The sequence below is a fragment of the Saccharomyces mikatae genome, assembly GCF_947241705.1.
Source record: "Saccharomyces mikatae IFO 1815 strain IFO1815 genome assembly, chromosome: 5".
NCBI classification, from domain to species: Eukaryota; Fungi; Ascomycota; class Saccharomycetes; order Saccharomycetales; family Saccharomycetaceae; genus Saccharomyces; species Saccharomyces mikatae.
In genome coordinates, this window is record NC_079260.1 from 46,323 (window position 1) to 64,749 (window position 18,427).

At 39.2% G+C, this 18,427-nt stretch overlaps 9 protein-coding genes across 9 annotated transcripts; 3 read left to right on the forward strand and 6 right to left on the reverse strand.

Moving 5' to 3' along the window:
• Positions 1 to 382: 382 nt before the first annotated feature.
• SIT1 (siderophore transporter) lies at positions 383 to 2,269 on the forward strand (the record flags this gene model as incomplete). Its single annotated transcript, XM_056221760.1, has 1 exon — positions 383 to 2,269. One exon carries the CDS (start codon positions 383 to 385, stop codon positions 2,267 to 2,269), a length of 1,887 nt encoding a protein of 628 aa, XP_056081519.1.
• A 260-nt stretch (positions 2,270 to 2,529) lies between these two features.
• Positions 2,530 to 3,981, reverse strand: AVT2 (Avt2p; the record flags this gene model as incomplete). Its single annotated transcript, XM_056221761.1, has 1 exon — positions 2,530 to 3,981. One exon carries the CDS (start codon positions 3,979 to 3,981, stop codon positions 2,530 to 2,532), a length of 1,452 nt encoding a protein of 483 aa, XP_056081520.1.
• Positions 3,982 to 4,421: 440 nt separating this feature from the next.
• CAN1 (arginine permease CAN1) lies at positions 4,422 to 6,194 on the reverse strand (the record flags this gene model as incomplete). The annotated part of the gene is made up of 1 exon (XM_056221762.1): positions 4,422 to 6,194. One exon carries the CDS (start codon positions 6,192 to 6,194, stop codon positions 4,422 to 4,424), a length of 1,773 nt encoding a protein of 590 aa, XP_056081521.1.
• A 901-nt stretch (positions 6,195 to 7,095) lies between these two features.
• NPR2 (nitrogen permease regulating protein NPR2) lies at positions 7,096 to 8,943 on the forward strand (the record flags this gene model as incomplete). Its single annotated transcript, XM_056221763.1, has 1 exon — positions 7,096 to 8,943. The coding sequence occupies one exon, from the start codon at positions 7,096 to 7,098 to the stop codon at positions 8,941 to 8,943; it is 1,848 nt and encodes a 615-aa protein (XP_056081522.1).
• Positions 8,944 to 9,225: 282 nt separating this feature from the next.
• Positions 9,226 to 12,234, reverse strand: CIN8 (kinesin motor protein CIN8; the record flags this gene model as incomplete). The annotated part of the gene is made up of 1 exon (XM_056221765.1): positions 9,226 to 12,234. The coding sequence occupies one exon, from the start codon at positions 12,232 to 12,234 to the stop codon at positions 9,226 to 9,228; it is 3,009 nt and encodes a 1,002-aa protein (XP_056081523.1).
• Positions 12,235 to 12,742: 508 nt separating this feature from the next.
• On the reverse strand, positions 12,743 to 14,569 carry PRB1 (proteinase B; the record flags this gene model as incomplete). The annotated part of the gene is made up of 1 exon (XM_056221766.1): positions 12,743 to 14,569. The coding sequence occupies one exon, from the start codon at positions 14,567 to 14,569 to the stop codon at positions 12,743 to 12,745; it is 1,827 nt and encodes a 608-aa protein (XP_056081524.1).
• Positions 14,570 to 15,022: 453 nt separating this feature from the next.
• Positions 15,023 to 15,247, reverse strand: SOM1 (Som1p; the record flags this gene model as incomplete). The annotated part of the gene is made up of 1 exon (XM_056221767.1): positions 15,023 to 15,247. The coding sequence occupies one exon, from the start codon at positions 15,245 to 15,247 to the stop codon at positions 15,023 to 15,025; it is 225 nt and encodes a 74-aa protein (XP_056081525.1).
• Positions 15,248 to 15,872: 625 nt separating this feature from the next.
• Positions 15,873 to 17,540, forward strand: PCM1 (phosphoacetylglucosamine mutase PCM1; the record flags this gene model as incomplete). Its single annotated transcript, XM_056221768.1, has 1 exon — positions 15,873 to 17,540. The coding sequence occupies one exon, from the start codon at positions 15,873 to 15,875 to the stop codon at positions 17,538 to 17,540; it is 1,668 nt and encodes a 555-aa protein (XP_056081526.1).
• A 107-nt stretch (positions 17,541 to 17,647) lies between these two features.
• Positions 17,648 to 18,352, reverse strand: SDD1 (Sdd1p; the record flags this gene model as incomplete). Its single annotated transcript, XM_056221769.1, has 1 exon — positions 17,648 to 18,352. The coding sequence occupies one exon, from the start codon at positions 18,350 to 18,352 to the stop codon at positions 17,648 to 17,650; it is 705 nt and encodes a 234-aa protein (XP_056081527.1).
• Positions 18,353 to 18,427: the final 75 nt, after the last annotated feature.

The following is an 18,427-nucleotide window of genomic DNA, read 5'->3' on the forward strand; positions in this document are numbered from 1 at the left end:
TAAGAGGATTTTTTTTTTTTCAGTGAAATAGTTTTCCTCTGACTTTTCTTACTTCTCGGGTTTTATCACCACAAGCGCCGTACGGCGTTTGCACAGAAGGCTTGGGGATTAATCCAGGTGCATTTAAAGAACTGCTTTGGTGAAGAACCGGACGTATGTCGTTTGCGGATTTGTCTTGAAGAACACATTCGAGGGTGCAATCTGGTAGGTCTCCGGCCACAATCAGTTATGCCAAGTCATGATTCTTGAGTGCATTGGTGTGATAGACTGATGTAGGAATAGTATATAAACAATAGTTAGTACGTCGATCATCGATGAGCTTAATCTGTTCTAGTGTTAAGTTTGAAATCAGTCGAAAAAGTGTCAAGCAAGTTTAACAACAATGGACCCTGCTACTGCTAACCATGCCCTCCCCGAAGACTTTACAGAAGATGTCGTTCCTGATATACTAGAAAAGGAAGTCGGAGCTATTGTCGATGTCAACCCAACGTTAACGACATCCTCGCCAGCACCGTCTTATATTGAACTGATAGATCCGGGTGTATACAACATTGAGATTTACGCAGAAATGTACAGTCGTCCGCTATATCGTGTTGCTCTGTTCTTCTCGCTTTTTCTTATCGCTTACGCTTATGGGTTAGATGGTAATATCCGTTACACTTTCCAGGCATATGCCACTTCATCGTACTCCCAACACTCTCTGCTGTCGACTGTCAACTGTATTAAGACGGTCATTGCTGCTGTAGGCCAGATCTTTTTTGCGAGATTGTCTGATATTTTCGGCAGATTCTCCATCATGATCGTCAGTGTCATTTTTTACAGTGTGGGTACCATCATCGAATCGCAAGCAGTAAACATCACCAGATTTGCCGTTGGTGGTTGCTTTTATCAATTGGGTCTTACCGGTATCATTCTAATTCTGGAAGTTATTGCCTCGGATTTTTCCAATCTGAACTGGAGATTATTAGCTTTATTCATTCCAGCTTTACCTTTTATAATTAACACTTGGATAAGTGGTGATGTGACAAGCGCCATAGGTACCAACTGGAAATGGGGTATTGGCATGTGGGCTTTCATATTGCCCCTTGCTTGTATTCCGCTTGGAATTTGTATGTTGCACATGAGATATTTGGCAAGGAAGCACGCAAAGGATAGATTGAAGCCTGAATTTGAAGCCCTGAATAAATTGAAGTGGAAATCATTCTGCATAGATATCGCTTTTTGGAAATTGGACATTATTGGAATGCTATTAATTACTGTTTTTTTTGGATGCGTACTGGTTCCATTCACACTAGCCGGCGGCTTAAAGGAAGAATGGAAATCTGCACATATTATTGTCCCTGAAGTTATCGGTTGGGTTGTTGTGTTACCATTATACATGCTATGGGAAATGAAGTATTCGAGACACCCACTAACACCGTGGGATTTGATTAAAGACAGAGGTATATTTTTCGCTTTGCTCATTGCATTCTTTATTAATTTCAACTGGTATATGCAAGGTGATTATATGTATACTGTGCTGGTCGTCGCTGTCCATGAGTCAATTAAGTCCGCCACGAGAATCACCTCTTTGTATTCATTTGTTTCGGTCATCGTCGGTACAATTCTTGGGTTCATACTGATTAAAGTGAGAAGGACTAAACCATTTATTATTTTTGGTATTTCTTGCTGGATTGTCTCCTTTGGCCTTTTGGTCCATTACCGTGGTGACTCTGGTGCACATTCCGGTATCATTGGTTCTTTGTGCCTGTTAGGTTTTGGTGCAGGTTCGTTTACTTATGTGACACAGGCTTCCATTCAAGCTTCTGCTAAAACACATGCCAGAATGGCGGTAGTAACTTCATTATACCTAGCCACTTATAATATCGGTTCTGCGTTTGGTAGTTCTGTTAGCGGGGCCGTCTGGACTAACATTCTACCAAAGGAAATTTCGAAAAGAATTTCTGATCCCACACTAGCTGCACAAGCATATAGTGCTCCCTTTACATTTATCACCACTTATACCTGGGGTACACCTGAGAGAATTGCCCTAGTCATGTCTTACCGCTATGTTCAGAAGATTCTATGTATCATAGGTTTGGTGTTTTGCTTTCCTCTGTTAGGATGTGCCTTTATGTTGAGAAATCACGAACTTACAGATTCTATTGCCCTTGAAGGCAATGACCATTTGAAAAGTAAGGACTCTTTTGAAACTGAGGAGAAGCAAGAAAGTTTCTTGAAAAGTATGATTTTTACTCGGTTCACACGTAGTGAAGATAAAAGAAATTGATATTCTTTCACCGTAAGTATTTTTATAAATATGCACTTATAGCTATTACATAGTCAAGAACATAAAAAAGCATACGGTATATTAGCGTTTACGCCTTTACATTTTTACTGACTGTATAATTTCTTCTACAATTAGGATACTAAAAACATCAAAATATTTGGTATGTTTACTACTCAAAGTGAATGAACATGACATTTAAAAACAAGAAACACTTGGATTCTCCCGAGCAAACTCTTGCCACGTCCAGTGAAAAGAAGTTCCTATATTTGGCAGTGTTGCCCATCAGAACCATTAACTGCATCTAAAATAGTTTGAGTGCTACTGATAATCATAATCATAAAGCCAAAGCATATACAGAGATAGAAAGGAAGTTTTGCGCTCCAACTCTTCTTTTTGCTAGTTAATAGTAGATTGGTGTATGGTGGTAAAATGTAAGCCATAGTGGATGCAGTGGTGGCTCCTATCAGTTCAAATAATGCGCCTAAGTTACAGGTAGTTAATGATATACCCATGGTGATAAACACAAGCAACGAAGTTATAACTATATGCTGCTTACCTGATAATTGAGTGTGCTCATCATAATTTTTGATAATTTTGCATTCATGCAATAAATTACCCACAACATCTCTTAAAACAAAAATTTCCATAGGAAACGTAGTTAGCATATTGAATCCGAAGCAGAGCCTGGCTATATTGATTGCCGTATCTGTTCCTGGGAAACTGTTTAAAATATTTCCTTTCGTTTTTTCCTTGAAGGCCGCAAACCCTGAATATCCCATTAGTCCACAGCATATTACCGAGATAATAATACTTATATGTGTTAATCTAGTGAACTTGGCCACACTTCTATTCCTCATGGAAAAGAAAATAAAACTGGTATTATGGTGGCAAACTAACGCGAAGGAAATGACTGAGAGACTCCTGAATATAGTGGTTTTTACGAAAAAATCTCGCAACTGGAGAGAATGACCTTTCCAGTCGTATGGCAGCATAGGTCCCCTAATAACCACTGTAACAACAATTATGATCATGCTAATGACGGCTAGAAAAGATGCCTTTGATAACGCCTCTATATTCCTTTTCAAAGATAACGGAAATGAAATGAAAATAGTAACTATTATTATGATGACGTTTCTTCTAAGCCAAAAGTGTATATCACCATCCTTCTGACTGAAAATAGCCCTGAGAACATGAGGAATGGTGTCCCCGATAATGATGCAATAACCAATACACCCGCCGAATGCAAATAACCCGTTTGTGAAAAGAATCAGTAGTTTCCCTTTCTTGCCCATAACATGTTCGACCGTGCCTTGATATGTTCTCTTGCCAGCAAGAGTTAAATTAATGACAATAAGTCTCAATGTCCAATCGACTATAAATCCGAGCGCTATGTATGATATCAACCCACCTAGTATACCAGCATTTTTAATTGCAAACGGCTGTGTAATTATTCCGGCACCAAGAATAGAGTTCGCTAAATTCATAAAAGCCATTCTCATACTAGATTTTTTATCATTTTCCAGAAGCACTTTATTAACCAGAGTATCATCCGTATCAGAAGCAATGGGGTAGATGGCCTTCAAGGAGTCTTTCCCTTGGCTTCTGTCATCTGAGTTGTTATCAGTTATGCCGGGCAAAGGGAAGTCTGTCAATTCAAACTCCGTTCTGAGCTCTTTGTTTTCCAGCTTAGTGTACGCACCAAGTTCAGCCATTATCGGAACATATATATTTGCTAGACTTCAAATCAAGATATTATTCAATCGTTCAAAACATACGGCTCTCATTATATTTTGGCGTTTTTGAGTATTCTCACTATACACATACGCATTGTGAAAATGATGCTCGGTATAAAGTTCGGGTGACAGATTGATAACGAAAAATAAATAAAAGTATCATTTAATTGTACATTAGTATTAGCATGAGAAAAATATACATATTTTATGAAGGCTCGAGGGGGGTTATAATTCCTCCACTTCATCCATTTTCTTATGGTCGGCAAGATTATCGCTGAGAAATATTGATAAGAATATAAATATTGAGACTTATAGTTAGCTCACTAATTTTTTCAAACTTTCTCTTTCTTGAATGGACCTACAAAGATGGGAATGCGAATTGACGTGGGAATGTAATCAAAGGTAACGGAACGTCATATTTATGCTACGACATTCCAAAATTTGTCCCAAAACGTCTTTGGTTCATGATCTTCCCATACAATGGCTTCGATATCTCTTCTATCGGAATCGATATCTACATCTTCAATCTTCCAAATAAATCTGCACCTAAATATGATTTCAAATAAGATCCAAATAGCCAAGAAAAGGAAAATGGAGATATAGGCGGCAAGGAAGTCAATACCGTCGAACTTAGGTGCAAAAGCGGTAAACCCTTGAATGAGGATAATTATTATCATAAATGTTGCGGCAAAATAAGCCAAACCAGGCATCAATTTAGCTTTGAATGGCAATTCATCACGAGAGATGCCACGGTATTTCAAAGCTTGCATGAATCTGATATGTGATATTGAGATAAGCAACCAAGCAAAGAAGCCTGCGACACCTGTGATGTTTAGTAACCATTCGAATACTTTGTCACCCCCAGTAGACGTTTCCATGTAAGCTAATGCTCCAAATACAGCGGTAATAAAAACGGCAATATATGGGACACCGCCTTTAGTGGTCCTGGAAAGAAACTTTGGGGCCAACTTGTTTTTTGATAGACCAAATAAAATACGGGAACCAACGTAAATGTTAGAATTTGCTGCTGAAATGATAGTTGTTAAGATCACAGCATTAAAGATATGGGGCAAAACTTTTGTACCAGAGTTCTCGATGGCAATAATGAAGGGAGATACAGAGACATAAGAGGTAGCTGTTGTTAATTTAGGATCATTGTACGGGACCAAAAGACCGATGAATAATAAGGAACCAATATAAAATGTTAGGATACGGAAAACAACTTTTTTGATAGCTCTGGGGACGGTTTTTCTTGGGTTAGCGGCTTCACCAGCAGTTATACCAACTAGTTCGGTACCCTGGAAGGTGAAAGCAGCGTTAATTAAAGAAGAAACCCAACCTAAGAACCTTCCCTCATTTTTATCCTTGGATATTATACCAGGACCCCAGGCACCTGGGTTTCTCCAGTAACGGAATCCGACTGGGCCGGTCACACCGGCACCACAAACCATGCAAAAACAATAAATTAAAAAGCCAATAATGGCCAGAACTTTTATGGAAGCAACCCAAAACTCAAACTCACCATAATACTTGACAGGGAACAGGTTCATAATTGTGATGATTACCCAAAAAATACTAATCCATGCCGCTAACGGAACTTTGTTCGTCCAAAATTCAATGACTTGGCCAACCACACTAAGTTCCAGGGCGAAAGTAATTGCCCAAGAAAACCAATACATATAGCCATTGGCCGCACCAAAGGCAGGCGAAAGAAATCTCTGTGAAAAGACTGTGAAAGAGGATGTAACAGGAATGAATGTAGCCATTTCACCCAAGGATTGAGTGACAGAGTATGCCAAAGAACCCATAAATAAATATGATATAAGGGCGCCCACAGGGCCGGCGTTGGCCAAAGGTTTAGATAACCCGATGAAAAGACCCGTACCAATGGTACCACCAAGAGCAATCATACCGATATGCCTCTGTTTAAGCTCTCTTTTGACTTCAGCGTTCCGTACTTCACCTTGATCTTCATCCCGTATGACATCCCCCATAGAGAACGTGTCCTCGCCATCAACTCTCGTCGAGAAAGAGTGTAATGGGTACAGTTCTTTATTTTTTTCATCTTTTAGTGGTAGCGACCCACGTCTGCGGTGTGTTTGCGAAGCTTCAACATCATGAAAGAGAGTTGTGACCGGCTCATTGTACATGTGTTTCTCCTCTATTTCCGTATTTTGTTTAGGATCTGTCATGCCTTTTTTTTTGTTTATTTTATGCTTTACAATTGAGAAAGTATGAAGAAAATTGAATTAAGCTTTTGATTGGAGACAAGCTCAAAAACCAGTTTCAACTATAGCTACAACGGATCGTTATATGTTACTGTTCCTGGTATATATGCAATAAAAAGAGAAACAGGTGGCTAGAGATTTTGCAAAAGGGATTGATGACTTCTGCAAAGCGATTTCCAACTATCTGTTTATCTTGTCGGTCTTTTCTCTTATCAACCTATCATAACTTTATCGTATTCCTCGAACTTTTCCTTGATAGAGAAAAGTGTGAAAAAAGAAATTCAAAAAAAAAGCCGTATCACTCACCCGGAACTAAGATAAGAACCCTAACTCTTTAGAGGGTAGTTCCAGGGGTAATTTGGAAAAGCTAGTTTTAACCTAACATGTTTTCTTTTTAGACCTACTTAAAAACTAATGTACTTTAGGGTTCAGTAATGTACTAGAAATGGAATGGACATGTTGGTTAACAGGTATCTTTAAACTCTGTGCACTGGTAGGTGAGTTAATGTCACAGCATGGATACGATCCGATCCTGCAAGATATTTCTTGACTGTTAATTCATATTGAGGGGTTTTTTTTTCAATGCACCTTTTCTTTCAAGAAAGTATACCGGAGGCAAGAGCATTTACGTAGGTTGGATGTATTTTATATAGATTCTTGCAGTACTCTGATGCTTGAGAACTTCCACTTATTTCCTGCAGGAGTAGGTGTGTAAGTATGCGGTAATCACATTAGGTCCTGTATTGTTAGTGCAGCTTTATCTCCGAATATGGCTGCTAAGAGGTGAAAAAGGAAAACTGAGGTATGTCAAAGCGTCTTCGTTCCTTTTGTTGTAGAAAATGTCCAGAGATAGCATCAGCGACAAATGCTAAGCTATTTTCAAGGGTTTGTGCCCATACATACCATATTCTACTCTGTGTTCCATCCCACAGAAGGTTCTAAAATTAAATATGAGTTTCCCCCAAACAACCTGAAGAATCATGGCATCAATTTCAACACAATCAAGAACTACATTATACCAAAGCCTGTACTGTGCCACAAGTTGATTACTTTCAAATATGGTACGTACAGAATTGTATGCTACCCCGTGACAATCAATTCTCCTATATATGCTAGGAATTTTTTCAGCTTTAACTTCGTCTTTGTATTCCCATATGATTGCGAGACGTCTCCTTATGAGCCGGCCATCACTAGACTGGGCAAAATGTTCAAAGTACTAGAAGAGCAAAACCAATTGCTGTCCAAGTCTGAAAAAGACCCAGTTTTCTTTGATTTAAAAGCATTGGAAAACTCCACGATAGCGCCTTCTACTGCATGCCCCCCGGCCACATCAAATACCAGTAGCAACACCACACCAACACATCCTACATCCGACAAAGATGCGAAGGATCTGAGAAACAGCAGATACAATGATCTCGTCAAGGATTTTGAGCTTCCAGAGTCCACGTTTTCCATACAAGATTTACTCATGAGAATCTTTCAAGATCTGAATAATTACTCCGAGTGTCTCATACCGATAGATGAGGGAAATGCAGTAGATATAAAGATTTTTCCGCTTTTAAGACCGCCTACAACTTGTGTTTCACTGGAAGATGTGCCGTTGTCGTCTGTGAATTTGGAAAAAATTATTGATGTAAACTGGGATCCAACTATGATGAACATAGTCCCCTATATTGATGGTTTAAACAGTATTGCAAAAATTTCCAAGCTGAGTAACAGCGATCCTAGCCTAGTGATAGAGTGCATAAGACATTTAATATACTACAAGTGTGTCACATTATCAGATATTTTCCAATTTTCCAACATATATGCGCCCTCTTCATCAATCAGAAATTTTTTGACCGACCCATTAATGGCCAATGATTGCCAATATTATGTCACATTCCCCGAAGTATCTAAAATATCAAGCTTGCCTCTAAACAAAAATCTGACTTCTGGTGACCTAGATTCGCCATCATTCTCTGTACGAAGGAAATCTAAGTCGTCTAGCATACCCTCAAACCCGGGCTCTAGAACTACATCTTTTAGTTCCACCAGTAAAGTTTCTCAAAACTCTTCTATAAATTCCTCTTTTTCATCCGCTTATAGAGATTGGAGACAATCACAGACGTCTTGTTCAAGCTCAAACATTCATATTTCCAACAACCGTAATCGGTTCCTGCCAACAAGATCATGTTTATTTGACCTCTATAGATCGCTCTCACAGGGGCAAACATTAAAGGCATGGTACGAATCAAAGTATATGATTATAAAAGATAATAACATCGATATAAGAAGATTCATAACATTTGGTCTAGAAAAGCGTATCATCTATAGATCCTACTCTTATCCTGTGATGTTGAGCGTTGGTCCACGAGAAACGAAAGAAACAGCCCCAATTATTGCAAAGGATTCCCCAAATGAGAGCAACTCATCAGAAAAAAAATATCACGAACATTCATTCTCAATTATTAGGTCTAAAAACGCGGTACTATTTAATAATATAAAATCAGGAAGACCATCAAAGGTTTCATTTGATATGCAAAAGGCAAGTTCTTTGATAACAGGTGAATCCACTATACCCAAACTTAGTGACGATGAAGAACGTATTCTTGAGGAATCTGTTAGGAGTGCTGAAAATTTTGATAAAATTTGCGTTTTGCTCGGTAAACCTAAACTAGAAGTCGAGAATTATTTAAATGAGTTAGGGGAATTTAAGATAATTAATAGTTGAAAGAAGGATTGAAAATGTTTATTGTCCATTATAATGTTATTTTTTTTTGTATTTATTATTACAACTTATTTCTGCGAATAAAGATAGTACATACAAATCTTTGCGCTTATATAGATAAATAGCTCCGTAAAGTTCTGTTTAAGTTTTCTTTTCCTTGTTTTACTCGATGAGGTTAATTTTATGCTTTTAGACCTTGTCTTTCAAAGAGTAACAGAATATTCATTTACATTAATTTTTTGTATTATCCATTTGAATAAATATCTGACTGAAAGGTATTACTGGCTATTCGGTCTTCAGTATTTTTCTGGAGCTCTCACTGTCTGGATTCCCATTAGACGAGTTTTCATCTTCAATTGCATGTTTTTTGGGAGAAATTATATTTTGCATTGAATTACTGTTTGTGTTTGATATCCTTAATGGCATCCTCTTGCTCAGATTCGGTATTTCATTCAATAAATTTTCGATCATTTCATCTTTGGTAGCATTTTCCTTGTTACCATAGTTGTTCATTATTTTTTCAATCGTATTGTAAATGTCGTCTATATTCGTTATGTGAGAGTTTGTTGATGTTATCGAACTCTCTATGTTATCCTTCAGTATTGTGTGCTTGTTGATTAGCTGTTTGAATTGATCATTGAACTTGATGTTATTTTTCAACAGGGATATAGCATTCTCTGATTCCTCTACCTGACCCTTCATAACCGAAATAGATTTGTTCATCGAATTTGATGAGGTATCCACCGTACTTTTGATCTGCGATAATGTTGTCGCCATACTATTGTAGAACTCATTATTCATGGAGTCACATTCATTTATCAAATCAAATGAATGCTCCCATTTAACGCGCTTTGGTTCAAATAAACTCATTTCTTGATCAATAACTGCGCTGGTTGTAGTAGTCAGATTCTTCATTATTAGTTTTTTATTTTCTTCGAGGTGGTCATTTAAAGCCTTCTTAAAGTTTTCAACAAACTGGTTTGTTTTCTTTTCAATTTTCTCATAAGTAGAATCAACATGATGACTAAGTAACTCTTGATGGTTATTTCTGAAGAAATGGTTTGTGAAGTACTGCTTTAGATTATTATTCTCTTCACTAATATCGGAAAGATTCTCAGCAATATTCTTGTAAAATCTTTCAAAATCAACTCCTATTATGTCGATCTTTTCAACAATGGCATTGAAGAATTTTGGAGATTCATTTAAAATTTTCTTCACACAGTCTTTATACATTAGTTCTGCCTTTTCTTGCATAGTCTCCATTAAGGTTAATACTTCATTTTTGATTATATCAAGATTTGGTTGGATGTCGGTCTCTTGAAGAATATTTCTCTGTTGCAAAGTACTTAACTGTGAGAACAAAGTGGTTTTCATATTTTTAATCTCCGTAGTAATATGTGTTTCAAATTTTTTATTAAGGTCAAGCTCTCTTCTCTTATAATCTTGCAGAGCCATTTGCATTACTTCAGTCAATTTTTGTAGTTTGCTATTGAAGCCAGATATTTCTAGTTCGGTTTTATGCTGTTTATCCAGTTGTGTCCTTAAATGATCTATAGTGGCTTTTAATGATTCAATCTGAGAATTTTGGGATTGAATCGTTTCTTTTGACTTCAATTTCTCTTTTACCAGCAATGAATTTTTTGATGTCAAACTTTCAATTTCTCTTTTACATTCTTGAACTTCATTTTTATAACTTTCTAGATCGCTGTTCAAATTCTTGTAATGATCCTGGTTCATATATATTCCTTCTTTGGATTTTGTGGAAAGCAAATCAGATTTGATCTTTGCTAATTCCATAGTTATATTTTTAACCAAAATATCCTTCATTATGAATGCACCTAGTTGAGGTTTGTTCTTAATGTTTTTAGCCTTTGAGGCATATTCTAAGGTACTGCAAGTCTCTTCAGAAGTCACTTTTGCAGGTGATATGGTAGCAATTAGTGCCGTTTTCGTATTACCACCAAGAGAATCTTGAAGTAAACGAGTTAATTTTGATTCTCGGAAAGGTATATGACCGCTTTTATCCACAAGTGCATTTATAACCCTTCCCAATGTCAGTAAACTTTGATTAATTGAACCTGCTTCTTTAGCTCGTTGATTCAATGCTCCGGAACGATTGATATTTTCTGAACCAGCTAAATCTACAAGATTCATTTTGGAAATTCTAAACAGTTCATCCTGGTGTTTTTTGTACAATGTAATAGTAAAAATGGTATGGGATCTACTGGAAAAATCATTCATTTTAGTAGACGCCACTTGTCTATGTTTTAAACCTTTCTGTAATAGTTTCAGCCCTTCCATGGCATTTGTTATATGAAACTCTTGTAAATTCTGAATATATATCCCGTTTGATTGGTCGTTTGGAGCCAATGAATTTCTTTGACCATTATTGTTGTTGGTGTCACTAGAAATGTTATTGGTTGCAGAACCTGAATTAGAAGAAGAATTATTTCTGGAATTCATGGTTTGTTGTTGTTGATGCTGCTGCTGCTGCTTGATAGTATTGGGTAATGATTTTGTCCTCAGCCTCCTTCTTAGTAGAGCAGCTTTAGGTGTTAGATCATTCAACGACCTTGGAGAACTGTTCCTCGAGCTACTCCTGGAACTGCTAGCACTATTGCTAGTGGTATTGTTTGCTGTACTTGAATCGAAAATCCTCAGCTTTTTCATAAATTGGCCATCAAATCCATTGTTACTGGAGCTGTTACTATTATTATCAAGCAAATCCTTCAATTCCTCATTATATAGTTCGATGAATGAACACTTTACCACGTAATCATTTTGTTGCAATTCCAACGTATCAAATAACTTCAAAAGAACCCGCGGTATAATTCCTGCAGAATCGCTTAATTCACCGTTATATAGCTTTTCGTCACCTGTCATTGTGTAGGTTTTACCCGTGGATGTCATACCATAAACTAGTACGGTGCAATTGTAACCTTTGATGAAATCCTGGAATAAAGGGCTTGCCACTTCATCAAAAATCAGATCCTGGGAAGCGCCGGGCCCAAACACTTTATCAACCGTGTATCTTTTAGCATTCATTTGAGCGGTTATTCCCGTATCACCAGTTGTGTTGATGGAAATTTCCTTGGAACCTGTAATATCTGGGACATTGACCACCACAGAACTTTTCATACTTATTTCTCTTTCATTTCTTCCTCTGCACCGTACTGCCACAGTGATATTCAATTCTTCGTTATGAACGGTGTGACATCCGATCTGAGAGTTACCATTCTTACTGATGTTATTAGAGGTCCTCTCTTGACTACTATTTTGATTCTCGACTGGCATCAAAAAGGAATATTTTGGTTGTTCTCTTCACGCTTTTGTGACTTCTTTAAAATGACTTACTCTTGTTTCTCTACTTCACGTTACTTTCTGGTCATACCAAGTGCTACTACCACAAGTAAGAAGTGTGTCACAAAGGAATTCTTTTAGAAGATGTTGTAGTTGCGATTTTGTTTGTTTGTTTGTTTGTTTGTTTGTTTTTTTCGCGTTTTAAGCGTATTGTCACTAGATACGAACAATGGCACGAGTATACAGTCTTTACGCTACCATATCAAATGTCTAGATAAATAAAAGACGTAATAAAGGAAACAGAAAAATATTTAATTAAAAAACGCAAATATTTAGTGATATATTGGACATATAAGTTCCATGAATTAAAAGAAATTCAGATCAAACAAAAAAAGGAAAAGGGGGATATGAAAAGCGTGAATAAAGGGACTGTAAAGAGAAACTCCGACATATAATTTCGAGAGGGTAAAGAAGAAGCGGTTGAAATTTGGTTAAGAAATAATTAAATGATATTCAATTTATCAAGAACATCTCTTACTTGTTCGAAGAGCAAATCGGTCTTTGAACCAATGAATTCATCCATATTCAATTCATGCTTGGAACCAGATGGATGAGACTTTTTGGTGTCATTCCAGAACGCGGACAAATCTTGACCACCACCGTTGTAGATCAAGAAATTTGGAGTGTCCTCAGGAATGTCGAACAAAATGTCCTTCGTACTGTAATGAATTAGCTTCTTTTTCAGTTGTTGAGGGGTCAAAGAGTCCTGGCCCAGTTCGAAAAACTCACTATCGGATCCTGGTTGTAAAGATAAAAAGTAGGTCAACAAACCAGCAACGTGAGGAGAAGCCATAGAAGTACCAGATAAAGTAGCGGTAGCTTCGTCACTGCCAATGTAAGTGGACAAAATGTTCAAACCTGGGGCGAAAACGTCGACACACTTACCCCAGTTAGAGAAGTAGGCTCTGTCATCGCTCAACGTGGAAGCGCCCACGGTAATGGCTTTATCAGCAGAAGCTGGGGAAGTGTTACAGGCATCTTGGTTTTCATTACCGGCAGCTACGGCAAAGTGGATACCGGCCTCAACGGCAGCATTGACAGCCAGGTCCAAAGCGGGGGATTTACCACCGCCAAGAGACATATTTGCTGTGGAACCTTTGAACCCCTTCTTCTTTTCTTGAGCTTGCTTTTGGTGCGCTTTTGCGGCGTATTCCACACCTTTGACGACATCAGACATGGTACCAGACCCGTTTGATCTCAAAACTTTGACGGCAACAACGTTGGCGTTCTTAGCGACACCGTAGTGCTTGGAAGCGATGGTACCAGCACAGTGAGTACCGTGTCCGTTTCCGTCGAGGTCTTCGTCGTTGAGCGGGATGGTTTTCCCCCAAATGGCTCTTTTTTCGAAGTCCTTATGATTGATATTGACACCTGTGTCAATAACATAGGATGTGACGCCGCGGCCAGCATCATCATCATACAGATACTTGTTGAAAGAGCCCAGGTTTAGACGCTCTCTGTGAGAAATACGGGCTAACCCCCATGGGGCACTATTTTGAGTGTCGAACTCTGTGGCCTCGACCACCGAGTCTCTTTCAACGAAATCCACTAATGGGTTTTGACGTATCAAGTCGATAATTTCCTGGGTAAAATAGCCAATGTAACCGGAAAAGATATTGTCGATGTTGAAAGAGTCCTGAATACCGCCAGCTTCGGAGGTGGACAGATAAGTGTCCCTGGTGGAAGTGAAGAAAGCGTCTTCAGCAGATAAGTTCTCTACGGATTGGAGCTGCGCTTGATGGACGCTCTCCTTGTGGAAGTTGACTTCTTCTTCTGGAACACCTTTTTTGAATACGACGATGTAACGGTTGGGGATGATCTTGGAGATGGCGTCTGGGTTGAATTGTGCGGTAGATACCAAAGGGGCCAGCTTGTTGTTAGGCCTCCCTTTTTCCAACGTCTTTCCATCATGCTTCTTACTCTTCACCTTCTTCCCCTTCTTCCCCTTCTTCTTCTTCTTATCGTGGCAACCGCCCTTACGATGAGGCTTGTCCTCATCGTCAGAACTTTCGCCCTCCTCGGACTTAGTGCCCTTTCCTCCAGTGTGCCCATTCCTGTGGGACCCTCCATGTCCTCCGCCACTGTGACCCTTCTTGATAGACTTTTCTCCGTCACCACTAGCGAATTTCAAGTTCCCAGATGTCTCCTGGTCCTTGTCCTTACTCACCAGTTCATGATTGTCGGCGGCATTTTCGAGGTTAGGGATGACCAAAGCGGCAGAGATGCTCCCTAAGGCACCGAGTGTAAATAGAGTATTTTCTAACTTCATCTTTGACTGTTAGAAGTTGTTTTAGTGTGTTGTTTTATTGGCGATGAAGCTAATTGCCCTTCTAACTGTGTATAAGAAGAACTCCAATATAGCGGAACGTAACATTGGCCCCTTTTTATATTCATCGCGCTCTTTATCGCGGGTGTATTTGCCCCCGCCACGCCGCCAGTCCTGGCGTGATAAGCCACTGCAGTGGTTTTACTGAGCCCGAAAGCCTCTGTTTCAACAAGTCACCTAGGTTTCCAGAGCCATAAGCCCCGTCATTTTCCTAACCCGGAGCATTCTTTCTGTATGATTATTTGCAACCCTTGTTTTCTCTCCCTCCGGCACCCCGGGCCAAAGTGCATAGAAGGCACAGCCCTGATCTGTCGGGAGATGTTTAATAAAGTCTTGGCAAAAGGTATGTATTGATCACACTATATTGTACTATACACATGCACTCTACGTAATTTCCTAACTATTGGTGTATGTATCCGTAACCTCGTAGTTAGTCGCTGGTTTGCCATGTTCTACACAGTGTTCAAAGAGCCTCTTAAAGGGAGAGCAGACGTAGTCTGCTCCTTTGAATTGACACTCCCATTGCACAAGCTCTTTCAGCTGGCAACTAGCTTGAGAGTCCAGTGCCATTAACGGTGCAAGGGCTTGGTCCCTACTGCGAATCGTAGTTGGAGGCGCCATGTGGGTAAGTTGTCTTATCAGCGATAGATGAGTCGTTCTCTTCCTCTCCGCTCCGCTCCTCTCCCAAATAAACCCCTTGTTTCTTTTCTATCTCTCTACCTCTCTATCTTATCTGCCGTCTTTTTTTCTCTTTTCGCTTCCTCGGTAGCGCATTGTTCATTGAATTGCGGAACTGTGGATGAGTGGCATATACAATATTCAGCTACTGGACCGACAGTGTGTAGTAAAACATGCTTTGCTTGCTTACTTGCTTGCTTGATTGTTTTCTTGTTTTCTTGTTTAGGCTTAGTTACAGCAGCAGGAAAGTCAGCAGTATAACTAACACGTCGTAAGGCCGGCTTATGTTGTGGGAGAGCACACATGCTTAAATATTTACGAGCAAACCTGATGAACTCCCACGTGAATTTTACTTGCACGCTAACAGTATTATTTACAACGCCTGCGCGTTGATTGTGACAGTATGCTATAGATCGTAAGGTAAGAAGACTTGCTCTGTATTTAACTCTTTTCTTGACATTTTGCGTCGTCGCGGAAAAAAGATTAAGTAAGAACAAAAAACGGTAATGGTTTCAGTCTTCGAGGCAGGTACAAGAATCAGGGCACAGATCAGTAAGCTTCAGAAACGATGAAGATTGACTACGAACAATTGAGCGAGCTCTATGACAAAACATGCCGCACAAAGAATGTGCAGTACAGTTACGGTACGGCTGGGTTCAGGACCCTAGCTAAGAATTTGGACACGGTGATGTTCACCACTGGTATACTGGCCATTCTCAGGTCGCTGAAGCTCCAAGGTCAATACGTCGGGGTGATGATTACGGCGTCGCACAACCCATATCAGGACAATGGGGTTAAGATCGTGGAGCCAGACGGATCGATGCTTTTGGCCACATGGGAGCCGTATGCCATGCAGCTGGCCAATACCGCTTCGTTTGCAAGCAATTTTGAAGAGTTTCGTGCCGAGTTGACCAGGTTGATTGAGCACGAAAAGATCGGTTTGGATACTAGCATTGTGCCACACATTGTGGTTGGAAGAGACTCTAGGGAAAGTAGTCCTTACTTGTTGCGTTGCCTGACTTCTACAATGGTCAGTGTCTTCCACGCGCAAGTCTTAGACTTGGGCTGTGTCACGACGCCTCAATTACATTACATTACTGATCTGTCTAACAAGCGCGAACGTGAAGGAGGCTCTGCAGAGGTTGCCACAGAGCAGGATTACTACTCGTTTTTTATCGGTGCTTTTAACGAACTCTTCTCCACGTATGAAATTGAGAAGAGACTGTCTGTTCCAAGATTGTTCATAGATGCGGCTAATGGTATTGGTGGCCCGCAATTGAAAAAGTTACTGACCTCCAAAGATTGGGTTGTGCCACCGGACCAGATTGAAGTCATTAATGACAAGTCTGACGTTCCAGAATTATTGAACTTTGAGTGTGGCGCAGATTATGTGAAGACTAACCAGAGACTGCCCAAGGGCCTTTCACCCTCTTCGCATGACTCGCTATATTGCTCCTTTGATGGTGATGCTGACAGGGTCGTGTTTTACTATGTTGACTCGGAATCGCAATTCCATTTGTTAGATGGTGACAAAATTTCCACGTTGTTTGCAAAATTCTTGTCTAAACAGCTAGAACTGGCACATTTAGAAAATTCTCTAAGAATTGGCGTTGTGCAAACCGCTTATGCGAACGGTAGTTCCACCAATTATATTGAAAACACGTTGCGCTGTCCCGTATCGTGCACCAAGACAGGTGTTAAACACTTGCACCATGAAGCCGCCACCCAGTACGATATTGGTATTTATTTCGAGGCAAATGGACATGGTACAATCATATTTAGTGAAAAGTTTCACCAAGTTATCAAATCTGAATTATCAAGGGCCCGTGGTGACATGCTGGCTCTGAAAACTTTGGACTGTTTCTCTAAATTAATTAATCAGACAGTGGGTGATGCTCTTTCGGACATGTTGGCGGTCCTTGCCACTTTGGCTATTATGAAAATGGCCCCAATGGATTGGGATAAAGAGTATACGGATTTGCCCAACAAGTTGGTTAAGTGCATCGTTCCTGATAGATCAATTTTCCAAACCATCGATCAGGAAAGAAAATTGCAAAACCCTGTGGGATTGCAGGCAAAAATAGACCTTGTGATAGCCAAGTACCCCATGGGAAGAAGTTTTGTTAGGGCTAGTGGCACTGAAGATGCAGTGAGGATTTATGCGGAATGTCAGGACTCATCTCAGTTAGATCAATTTTGCAACGAAATTGTAGAGCTTGTGAAGGCTTCTGCCTGAAATCGTTATTCGATATATATGTACGTATCTATACATCATTTCTTAGATATATGAGATGTAAAGGGTACCTAAAATTAAACGTTCCGATAATGGGTTTCGTTTCATTCTTACACTTTAGTCTGGTAATTGAAATTTATGGTGGTGGAGATAAATAGGATCTTCCTCTTGAATTTTTCTCGTCGTTTCACGTTGCAATCAAATATCAAATAGTCTTCATAAAGGAAATCATTTTCAATGAATGAACTTCTCACTACTATAATAGACGATGTTACCGTTTCAAAAGTTGTACGGTTGACTAATATGGAAATCCCAAGCGACAAATCACCAAAGAAAATTCTTTTAATTATGAATGTCCCAAATTTGTTCGCCCCTCCACAGTTTTCCTTCGAAAGGTACTCGTACGTAATTTCTTTTAAAAGCTTCTTGTTTTCTACGTTATCATTATTAAGATGAACCTGTTCCAATATGGCAATAGGAAAAAGTGTACTTTGTAGCCGCAACACTTGGTCATGTAATGTTGCAGCTAAACTATCCAGGGTAAAAATTTCGTCCTTGGAGTAAATACCCAGTAAATTATTCAACTGATTACTCCAATTTTCCTTTGTCCTGTTGGTTCTTCTCACACCAGTTTTATGATTTGGTGGTAGAGTTTTTGGGAAATGAGGAAGAGTATATAGCTGTTGGGTAATGTTTTTTTCCAAGAATGATATTTTTCTCATTATAACATCGATTTCTTTAGAGTAGGCTGAAAATCGTACTGTTTTCAACTCCTTTTCATTGAAATCATTCCTCTGAATCCCATCATTTACCATTTAACTTTTTCTATTTAATCACTTGTCGGTTTTCCTCTTCGCCTTTGGTATTCCATAATAATAGAATAAGCTTGG